General features: G+C 39.0%; 1 protein-coding gene across 1 annotated transcript in view; it reads left to right on the forward strand.

Annotated features, from left to right (window-relative positions):
* The window catches only part of ASTN1 (astrotactin 1), an 846,340-nt gene that overhangs the window by 757,783 nt on the left and 76,306 nt on the right, over positions 1 to 12,251 (forward strand). Inside the window, exon 16 of the mRNA XM_077453189.1 lies at positions 8,981 to 9,169. Within this exon, the coding sequence (XP_077309315.1) occupies positions 8,981 to 9,169 (189 nt within the window). The remainder of the gene's footprint in view (positions 1 to 8,980; positions 9,170 to 12,251) is intronic.

The following is a 12,251-nucleotide window of genomic DNA, read 5'->3' on the forward strand; positions in this document are numbered from 1 at the left end:
AAGTGTAAACAAACCTCTCCCCGTGTTTCCTAGTGAGCCTATCACTGATCATCTTTTCCCTGTCATAGGGAAAGATGATCAGTGATGTCACACATCAAGCCACGCCCCTACAGTAAAAAAAAAAACACAAAAACACACTTAACCACCACACTATCCCCTAGTGGTTAAGCTCTTTACTGCCAGCGAAATTTTTATAGTAATCAGTGCATTTTTATTCGCACTGATCAATGTATTAATGCCAATGGTCCCAAAAATGTGTCAAAATTGTCCGACGTGTCCGCCATAATGTCGCAGTCACAATAAAAATCGCTCATCGCCACTATGTTTTTGGGGGATATTTATTATAGCAAAAAGTAAAAACTATTGCATTTTTTTCAAAATTGTCGCTCTATTTTTGTTTATAGCGCAAAAAAAAAACGCAGAGGTGATCAAATACCACCAAAAGAAAGCTCTATTTGTGGAAAAAAAAGGACACCAATTTTGTTTGGGAGCCACGTCGCACGACCGCGCAATTGTCAGTTAAAGCGACGCAGTGCCGAATCGCAAAAAGGGGCTTGGTCCTTTAGCTGCAAAATGGTCCGGGGCTTAAGTGGTTAAGAACATCTAGCAACATCAAACCAACTCTGCTTATGCTTTTCAGCCTTACACAGCTCCAGCCGCAGTTATGACTCGTATACACGGTTGCTTTGAAGTTGCTACATGTCGTTTAACTAAATCTTAACAATCAAAGAACACTGTTATGTGCTGTCTTTCTGTGTTTGATTCTTTTGCTACCCACAGAGAGGTATTGCAGTTCACCACATTGTCCTGTTCCTAAGAAATAGCGGAGTAGGATGGCATCTATTTTTCAAAACTGCAAAACTGAATTTACACTTTAAGACAATCCTTCCCCCAACATTGAAACTCAACCTTTAAAGTGGGATTCCGCTCTTTTTTTATTTTTTTCTTACCTGTCTCACTGGTGGGTGAGTGCTAGCTTCGATTGGCATCCACGTCCGGCGTTTATTTGACCCCCGGCGCGACGAATCTTTTCTTCAGGATGACTTATAAAAACCTACTCTGGCATTTTCCATTTTAACTGTGGGCGTCTGAAGCCCACAGGCATTTACTTCCTGGTATATGATGACGTCTGGCTCCCAGCATGCTCCGCTCCATCTTGCACATGCTCAGTGAGAGCAGTGACAAGGAAAGAAAAACTCCAGGAAGTTCCCGCCCCGTTGTCAAGGCAACGAAAACCACACAGCACAGAGAACAAAGAATGAATGAAAACTAACCCACAGAAGCAATCACTTGTTTGCTTGCTACCTCGTGTGTAATGGCAGATACAGCTGCCTGCCCACTTTAAAAATGGCAAATTCGTACACGCCCTCGTCACGTGACCGGCGTCCGAACGAAATCTCGCGAGATTTCGCAATTTCAATGTCCCCCATGGATTCTTGGGAAATTTCCCAGGGACCATTGCGAGGACGATAGCCACCCCTACTCCCACGGGAGGAGAACCCGGAAGTCAGCTGAAACATCAGAAATAAAAGGTAAGTAAATAATATTTTTTTTTTTCAGGGTTCGTTTAGGTAAGTATGCTAACTGTTGATTTTAATAACATGAACTTTCATTTTTAGGTACCAAACCACTTTAACATAGCTTTAATCCTTAAAGCTGAATGACCACAGGCAAAATTCTATTCAAAGGGATTTTTTTTTTGTTCTTGTTTTATTATATTCTGAACTTAAAAGAAAATAACCTAGAACATTAAAAATTACATATGCAAATATTTTGTATTTTGATTTCTAGCCATCAGGTGGAGCTCTTGGCTCTTTTTCATATGTTTGCAGGTTCTCCTAAGTCTCTTTAATAAAAAACAAGATGTTAAACAGAGCTCTGTAGCTCAAGCTAAAATCTTCACACACATGAATGAATTATAGCAGTGATTCCCTCCTGCTTTGGTCAGAGTTTTAAGGTTCTGTTTCTGAGGTGCACCTTGTATTAAATGTTCATTTGTACACCAAATATAAATAAAAAAAATATAATACCCAACGTTCGTATGACTGCTCTTTAAAAGAGTCATGTTGCAACAAAGAAGCATACAATAATACTGAACTGGTAAAATATTGTTTTGGTATTGATGACGTGAAGGATCAAACATGAGACCCTTAGCACTTTTTCTCTGCTCCTGTTATATGCTTTAGTTCTGTTCTGTGAAATTCTTTGGTTTTTTCATCCTATTTTATCTCGTTATTGATATGTTACAGTTGAAAAATGTCTCCATCAAGTATTGGCAAGAAATTCATTGAAGTATGTGCTAGTGAACAATGTAATGCAATATCTGCCGTGCTCCTGGCAGACTAAAGAATCTGTGACCTATGTGTTTATACCTGATTCATGTATTATCTTACAAAAGGATAGAGTTTTAGCTCACATTATTTTCCGTCACAGTATTATCTTGGTATTGTGGAATTATGTCACCACAGATCTTATCCAGAAACCCCCAGACCGTAAGAGTCCAAAAATGTCCCATAGTCCTATTTCCATTAGGCATTATAAAAAAAGAAAAATATATATCTTTCAGAATCTTCCAGACAAACAATATACACTGCAAGGTTTTAAAAAAAAATGTATTGCGGGTTCTTACCTACATTTTTCTGAAGACAAAACAAAAATCACATTATACACCAGACTTTCTTAACCAGGGTTCATCCAACCCTAGGATTCCTTGTGCAATGAATAATTTATGACTGTCAGCTAAGTAACCAACAACCAAATAATCTTTTTAACGATTTGTATAGAGAACATTCTTCCCACTGACTACTAACATAGGAAGCATTGATTCCATTGACCATCAATGTAAAAAGCATTCATTCCATTGACAAACAGCGCAATGGGGACCTTCTTTTACCACCTCTTCAAATCACTAACAATGTAAGGGGATCCTTCTCCCAATGACCACCATTCTAAGAAGGTTCTTTTGCACAAACTATCAATGTAAGTCAATGTAAAGAAGCATTTCACTGACTAAAAGAGAAAGGTTATAGTTTACTAATCACTAATGTAAGGGGCCACTCCACTGATAACCAGTGGGATCTCTTTTCCTTTGTCCATCACAGCAAGAGTGTATTTCTCCGATGACCACCAATATGAGGCAACACTACAATTTTGGCCAATATTATTCATTTTATTTCATTACTATTGCTAAAAATATATTTGCCATATAAAACAGCCCTGGGTGTCAATTGCATTACTTGCACTAAGTTTCTTATTACAGGTTTCATAAGGACTGAAAGCTATTTTAGGGGTTCCTCTGTGTTAAAAACATTGAGAGAGGCTTATACACAATTGTGTTACAACAATACAGTCTTTATTTATCCCACTCTTTACCTACTTACATTTTTTCTTGAGATACCAGAACTCCTGAACAGAGAAAACGATTGAACAGCGAACCCCATTGAAGTGAATGGGAGCCGAACCTGAAAAATCAAAAGTTCCTATTTAAAAAAAAAAAAAGATTGTTTTAACAGGAGCAATGATTTTAACCGATTGCCGTCCAGCTCACGACGATATACAGTTAGGTCCATATATATTTGGACACAGGCACAATTAAAATTTTTTCAGGTATTTACCAAAACATATCCAAGCTATAGTTATATAATGGATATGGGCTGAAAGTGCACACTCTCAGGTTTTATCTGAGGGTATGTACATCCAAATTGGAGGAAGGGTTTAGGAATTACCTCTCTTAAGAATAGCCACCCCCCTTTTCAAGGGACCAAAAGTAATTGGACAATTAAATCAAAAGCTGTTTCATGGCCAGGTGTGGGCTATTCCTTCATGGTGTGGTATTTGCATTTGGAATCTATTGCTGTGAACCTGCTGTAAGGCTTCAAAAATGAAACAAAGCCATCAGAGAAATAGCAGTAACATTAGGACTGGCCAAATCAACAGTTTGGTACAGCAAAGAAGAACGCACTGTTGAACTTAGCCACATAAAAAGGCCTGTATGTCCACAGAAGGCAACAGTGGTGGATGACCACAGGATCCTCTCTATGTTAAAGAAAAGCCCATTTACAAAATCCAGACACGTGAAAGACACTCTCCAGGAGGTGGGTATATCATTGCCAAAGTCTACAATCAAGAAAAGACTTCACAAGAGCAAATACAGGAGGGTTCACCACAAGGTATAAACCATTCATAAGCCTGAAGAATATAAAAGCCAGATTAGACTTTGAGAAAAATCTGAAAAAGCCAGACCAGTTCTGGAAAAGCATTCTGTTAACGGATGAAACTAAGATTAATCTGTACCAGAATGATGGGAAGAAAAAAGTGTGGAGAAGGCTCTGAACAGCTCGTGATCCAAAGCACACATCATCTGTAAAACATGGTGGAGGCAGTGTGATGGCATGGGCATGCATGGCTTCCAGTGGCACTGGGTCATTGTTGTTTGTTGATGATGTGACAGAAGACAGACGCAGCCGGATGAATTCTGCAGTGTTTAGAGATATACTGTCAGCCAAGATTCAGCCAAATGCAGCAAAGTTGATTGGATGGCGCTTCACAGTACAGATGGACAATGGTCCAAAACACACTGCAAAAGCAACTCAGGAGCTTTTGAAGGAAAAGAAGTGAAATATTCTGCAATGGCCGAATCAATCACCTGATCTCAACCCAATCGAGCATGCATTTCACTTGCTAAAGGCACAACTAAAAGGCAGAAAGATCCACAAACAAAGAAAAACAGAAGACAGCTAAAGTTAGGCCTGGCAAAGTATCGGAAAGAAGGAAACCCAGTCTTTGGTAATGTCCATGGACTCCAGACAGGCTCCAGACAGGACTCTCGACAAAATATTAAAAATTAACATTTTATTTATGATTATATTCATTTGTCCAATTACATTTGAGCCCCTGAAAATGGAGGCGCTGTGTATAAAAATGGTTGCAGTTCCTAAAATTTATACTTGATATTTATTTTCAACCCCATAAATTAAAGCTGAAAATCTCCACTTAAAACTAATTTGGATTGTTTCATTTTAAGTTTATACTGGTGGCATACAGAGCCAAAAGTATGAAAATTGTGTCTGTTTCCAAATATACATGGATCTAACTGTACGTCGGCACAATGGCACGCCTGCGCAAATGGGCGTACCTGTACGTCCCCTTTAAATCATGGGCTAGTAGGAACACGCCCATCATGCACCAAGGGAGCATGCCCTAGGACTCCATGTCTGCCGGTGGCCCACGATCGTAACATAGAGAGGCAGAACGGGGAGATGCCTATGTAGACAAGGCATTTCCCTGTTCTGTTTAGCAACATGACAGGGATCTACTGCCCCAAGTGATTGAGAGCAGTGATCTCTGTCATGTTCTAGTGAGCCCATCCCCCCAAAGTTAGAACACACTGAGGGAACACAGTTAATCCCTTGATCGCCCTAGTGTTTAACCCCTTCCCTGCCAGTGTTATTTACACAGTATCGCTGTATAAATGTCACTGGTCCCAAAATAGTGTCAAAAGTGTCCGATAAATCCGCCGTAAAGGCACAGTCATGATAAAAATCGTAGCTCGCCGCCATTACTAATAAAAAAATAATAATCATAAAAGTGCCTTAAATATATCCCCTTTTTTTTGGGGGGGGGGGGGGTATTTATTATAGCAAAAAGTAAAAAATATTGTTTTTTTTCAAAGTTGTCGCTATTTTTTTTGTTTATAGCACAAAAAATAAAAACCGCAGAGGTGATCAAATACCACCAAAAGAAATCTCTATTTGTGGGAAAAAAATTGGTCAATTTTGTTTGGGTGCAACATTGCATGACTGGGCAATTGTCAGTTAAAGGGACACAGTGCCGTATCACAAAAAGTGTTCTGGTCAGGAAGGGGGTAAATCTTTCTGGGGCTGAAGTGGTTAATGATGTTTAAAGTGCAAAAATAAAAATGATAAATTCCTTTAAATATAGTGCCCGGGGGGGGGGGGGTCCCTTAGTTTAGGCACAAAGCACCCATTCCCCTATAAATTCAAGATTAATCACTGCACTAACATTAATAAAGCAGCTGGCATAAATTGTATAGTAACAATAATAAGCAAAAAGGATGAACGTATGCAGAGCTAAGTACATGAAATTATAAAGTAAGAGTCCATAGTGTTAAAACAGAGTCCTTGTTCAGGGAAACAGCTGGATCCACCCATGGAGACAGAGACACACTAAGGGGAGTATGAAATTATCCTCCACTGAACATCAACGCACCAGGCTTCTTACCAAAGAAAATGGACCACTGAGTTACAGGTGGTCAAACAAGCGTGATATATCCACAGCGCCACAGAACCATTTCAATTGGATCATAGATGGCTGGAGCTTGTACTCTCACCAAATGGAAATTCATAGGTGCATGTATGAAATACAAAAAGGCAACTCCTCATGGTGTAGTATTTAAAACCAGGGTGAATTTATTTAATAAGAAACAGCCAGGATACTCACATTTTGTTAGATAAAAGCAGGCATGTCAGCAGCTAGAATCTGTCATGGATATCAATTGTTATCCATGCCGCAGTTGGCCCGTTATAGTGTTGTGACATCAGAGCTCCACCCTAAGCAGCGTTTCGTCCAATAGGAACATCGTAGGGGCATGGTCAGAGCTTGTCATATCCTCTTTATATATGTTGAGGCTTTGTATGGTTCAGGAGGGGGTGCTTGCTCATCCACCTTTTTTCCTAGCCTGCCAGGCTGCATGCTCAAGTAAGGGTCTGGTATGGATTTTGGGGGGACCCCACACACCGCTTTTATTTTATTTTGGCACTTAAAATCTATTTTTTATTTACTATTTTTACTGGAATTTTTTTTTTTTTTTTTTTTTTTTATTCAGCTGTCAGCGAGGAAGCCCATTGACAGCTGATGACTCATCGGTTGTTAAGGACGCTGCAGCCGGCTTTCACTCCTTAACAACCAGCTTTTACTGCGCCCTGATTGGGTTAAGCTTTGCCCACTCATGGTGCAGAATGCACAGTGCATTGCAGGGTGCTCGTGGGGCGAACACCCTGCAATTTTCAGGATATTCTGTCTAAATAGAGCATACAGAATGCCATTTTCATGACTAAAAAGAAGCAACATTTGAATCTTTTGGCAGCTTATAAAATCAGACGGCTGTAGAATTACATAGATATATTAATTATGAATTAGCTTACTTAGCAATTATATTTATTATGTTAATTTTAACAAAATTAGAGTTACCCTGTAATAGCAGCATAGTGTTACTTGCACTGCCTTTTTGCATATGTTCAAGTCTTACTGTTTTCTGCTAAATACTGTAGAAATCAGAACTTAAAACTTTTTTGGCGCAGGGTTCCCCTTAATTTCCATATCAGACCTGAAGAGCCTGGTATGAATTTTAGGGGGACTCCGACGCAATTTATTTTTTAATTTTGGTTTGGGGTTCCCCTTAATATTCATACCAGACCCAAAGGGCCTGGTAATGGACTGGGGGGGGGGGGGGGTTCCCATGCTCTTTTTTTCTATGAGTTTTATCTATATTGCCGAGACCCGACAATTCATTACAGCCACGATCACTTTTAAATAACAATTTTTCCTTTAGTAATGTCATTTTGCTGCAGTACTGTTCTAAGCACGGAAAAAATGCGCCACTTTGCAGGCATACTATAGACACCCTCCAGGCACGATATTTAAAGGAATATTTCATTTTTATTGTTTCACTTTAAGCATTAAAAAAATCACTGCTCCCGTTTAAAAAAAAAAAAAACATTTTTGCATTGATACATGTCCCCTGGGGCAGGATCCAGGTCCCCAAACACTTTTTATGGCAATAACTTGCATATAAAAATTTAAAATTTGCACTTTTGATTTTTCATGTTTGTGTCCCATAGACTTTAATGGTGTTTGTGTGTTCTGCTGAATTTTTTGCCTGTTCGCCTGTTCTGGTGCGAACCGAACAGGAAGGTGTTCGGCTCATCCCTACCCGGGACAGGAGGTTATGAGTGTTATATATGAGGATAGCCAGGAGGAAGCAATGGCTTTTCATCTGCACTTTAATCAGGAGGAAGTGATCCTTGTATCAGCATTTAACCCAAAATTAGCCACCACAAGAAAGAGGAAACACAGGAGAATTTTTTTTAAGTTGATAATAATATTTATCACAGGCTTTTATATAAAGCCCTTAAGGTGAGGGTACATCTGGTGGAGGGTGTGTGCACACTGCATGAAGATATCATCACCATCATCACTTTTTATGTTTTCATAATGGATTTTTGAAATATTATCTTTAAGGATTAAGGATTTTTGTGCAATACATGGAGCACATGCACTTTATTCATATATATTTTTGGACACTTTACCCTTGTATCACAGGATACTACATTATTAGGGATCTTTGTGCAATACACGGAGCACAAACACTATATTATATTATATTATTTTTAGTTTTTTGGCATTTATTAATTATCTTTATATTACAGGATATATTTTCTGCTTATTTATGACATTTGTGCTACACATGTATATTAGTTGTATAGATATTTTAACCACTTGCCGACCAGCGCACGCCGATGTACATCGGCAGAATGGCACAGGCAGGCAAATGGGCGTACCTGTATGTCCCTTTAAATTTGCCGCCCTCCCATTGGGAGCGCGCCGCCGGCAGCACATTTGATAGATCAGTTTGCATTGTCACATCTAGGGAAGTGTGGGACGTGTTGGAAGCTGTTTTTTAGTTTATTTTTCTTTTTGATTTGATTTTTGATTTTCACTTTAGGGGAGTAGTTTGGCAGCTCACAAGGTTTTACCCTTTAGAAAAGAGAGATGGTTTCATGTTTATTGAACTATAAAAAGTCTTCAAAAAAACTCCCCTGCATCCCTTTCAGTTCTCTGGATGAATTTGACCACAAATATCTGGTGGTCGGCAAAAGAGAAAGCAAAATAGCAAATGTGTTTATTAGTTTCCTGAATGTCTAGTTTAATTTTCTCTCTCTTTTTTTTTAATCTTTTCCAGCCTTTACTCATGCTCTCCATGCACTAGATGGGGCGACTTCACGTTTGGAATTTATGCCACTTTTAGAACAGTTTGGAAACCATTACATTCAGGAGGCAGTATATGGGTTTGAGGAAACATGCTCGATCTGGTATCCCAATCGGCAAGTTCAGAGACAGCTGTGGCTTGAATTTGAAGACATAAGTAAAGGTAAGAAACTAAACAGAGCATCGGTTCTTAAAGAGGACCTGAACAATGTGTGCCCCCCCCCCCCCCCAAAAAAAAGACAATCAGATTCTGCAGTTGTGTAAAATTAACCAGCAGCAGGACGCTATTAATGAGGGAGACTTGCCCAAATCGTAGTAGAGAAAAAGCATACAGGCAGGTGTTTTACTGCAAAAATCAAGAGACGTCTGATAACCCAGCAGTGTAAAATTTGCCAACACCAGGAAAAATTGTAATTGTTAGGCTGGTCCCAAATTTACTAGAGACAAAAAACAGGCTGGGGCTTTACTACAAGAATTAGGATATAGTAGAGTAAAATCGGCCATTGGCAGGATAGTTTTAATCAATGATAAAAAGTCTAATCAGTGTATGCCTAACTTTTATTTTATATATGGGCATTGGAGGTGCAGTGAATGTGAGTGAAATGAGGTGTTTTAGGTACAAAATCTTCTTGGATCTTGCTTTTTTTACCCTTTAAATGATGCAGAGGCATGCTGCAATGAGGCAGTTCCAGGAATAAATGGCAGATAACAAGTAAGGTTGATCATAGATAGTTTGAATCTCAGCTGGTTCAGCCCGAAAAACTGATGAGATTCGAACCATTAATGGGCATGCTGAATGTACCAAGCTCAGCGATCGATCAACTAGAGTACAACCAGCCTTGTGATTATCGCAAGAGGCTGCAGGGACTGCTTCTGCTGCCCTCTACCACCAACACTGTCTGTGTTGATGGGGGAATAGTGTGAATTTATTTTGTGCCTCCAGTCATTGCAGGAAATAAATTTGCACTGTCTATGAACTACCTTAATGCTGAACTTTGAGTACCCTACACTTTAAAAAAGCACTATCAACATAAAATGAAAATGAAAAAACAAAACAAAACAAAAACAAAATAATTAAAAAACACAATATATCCCCCCCCCCCCAAAAAAAAAAAAAAAAAAAAAAAAAAGAATCTACAAAAAGTAACTATTGTCTTCAAATCATTCACGTAATAAAATGAAATACTGTATGACGAAATAGGGTGCATTTATTTTGATAGTGAAAACACAAAGCTCTTTTTCCCAGACAAATAAAATAATTTCTGCCATTGAAGCTCACTGATTTGTTAAGACAGATATCAAACTGTTAGGTTTGTGCTGGGGTATTAATTGTTGCTTTTGTTCTTCTCAAAAGCTTCTGAAGATACATATCTCTTTGTTCACTTGAATTCTTATCTAAATTGACTAACAGCGAGTAGGCCAGGGATAATTGCAATCTTAACAGTGGTTGTAGCCTGCAGATATCTGGCAGGATAAAACAGGAAAACAAAGACATTTCAGGTCAGAGATGCTAAACCTTTATCTGTTCATAGTCTTACAGGAAAAACTTATTTGCTAAATGTAAACATAACACAACTTTTTTCAAAGCTGCTGAATTTAGCTCTTTCAAATATGGGAATGATTTTGGATGGGTGATAAGCCAAGTGTAAAGATATTCATAGCTGTTAGATAATAGTCTTCCGCCTCTTTTTTGCGAGGTTGGGATACAATGTCATGTCTATGGGTTATCAGCAAGAACAATTTGTAGTGGCTTGTCAGTGGCAGAATAGACTGGATATGTTGAAAAACCTTATCTTATTGCATTTTTTTTTTTTTTGCTCCAACAAGCTTATTATGAGAACATACACATATATAGCAAATTAAAAGTCTACATCTGAACTGCAAAGGTTGAATGTATTTTCTAATATGACTATTACATTTGCAAGAAGGAAAAAAGGTGGTACATACAAAATATTATTAACACATAACTGAGGCAAATGTCAAAAAGGTACAGTCATTCCGTGGGTACAATGTTTGAAAAGAAGGTCAATAACAGATCAATAGTGATCAGGTATCACTGAAAACCGAACTCCATAAAATAATGTCATGCATTGTTTTATACACCATATATGGCATAATCGCAATTGACAAAGTATGTGTTGTGGGTAAAGCACCGTACACACAGGCCAAATGTTGGGAGACATCGGCCGGTTTAAAAATAAATGGCCGCTTGGGCGGCTTCTGTCGGGTGAATGCTGAAAAACCAGCAGTTGAGCGACTCCCGGTTGATGTGTTTTGGCGGGGGGCGTCCCCCACGTCCCTTTGTTAGAACACAACAGCCCAGCAGCGGAAATCACTGCTGGGTTGAAGGAAAAAAACTCATAGAATGTATCAGGCTTTGGGAATTATGAGTAAAGTGAGAAAAAAAAAGGGCAAGGGAAGGAGAAAGAAAGAAAGGGGGGGGGGGGGGTTCGTACCTGAGCAATATATAGTGGTGAAAATGTCATAGTCTTGTCACGCTGTGAAGAAATGGGATTAAAAAATACATGATAGAAGAAAAAAGCAGAGGTAGGTTATACTAAGGATTTACAGCCTATTTTTTAGGGCATCCGAATCAGAGTACAGGATCCACACTGTCCACAAGGAGAAAAACTTAGAGGGGGTGTCCATACTGAAGGCCAGTAATTCCTCCATCCTCATAAGATAATTTACAATGCCAACCCAATTCCCCCGTGGGAGAAGTGTTTGTTGGCCTCCAATATTGAGAGATCAGCTGTCTACTCGCTGAAAGAAAGTGCTGTAGGAGCTGAGTTTTTTGTTTGTGCAGCTGACCCAGAGAGCATGGAAAGTAATTCGGTTTTTGGGGGCGTTGAGAGAGAGAGAGACACCATATAAATTATTATGAATGGTGAAAAATGATTGCCAAAGGGGAAGAATTTTGTCACACCCAAACCAGATATTAAGATAATTACCTCTGGTAGCTCCACACTTCCATCAGGTATCGAGGGAAGAAGAAAAGATACAATGGATGGAATTTGGGTCCCAGTACCATCTCGTAAGGGGTTCAAATTTTTTTCCTTGTGCATAGCTCGAGATGGAGGATTTGTGAGTAAAGAGGAAGGCCTTGTACCAATCCTCTGGAGTGAGCTCAAATCCCAGGTCCCTGTTCCAAGCTGTCATAAAGGGTAAAGTATCTTCCAAATGAAGGAGCTGGAGTAATTTATAGACTTTGAATAGAGTATGTCTGGGTGTTTCTGCAAGAGAAT

Source organism: Lithobates pipiens, unplaced genomic scaffold, assembly GCF_037356315.1.
Source record: "Lithobates pipiens isolate NorthernLeopardFrog02 unplaced genomic scaffold, aLitPip1_a1.2 Scaffold_23, whole genome shotgun sequence".
In the NCBI taxonomy this organism is placed as follows: Eukaryota; Metazoa; Chordata; class Amphibia; order Anura; family Ranidae; genus Lithobates; species Lithobates pipiens.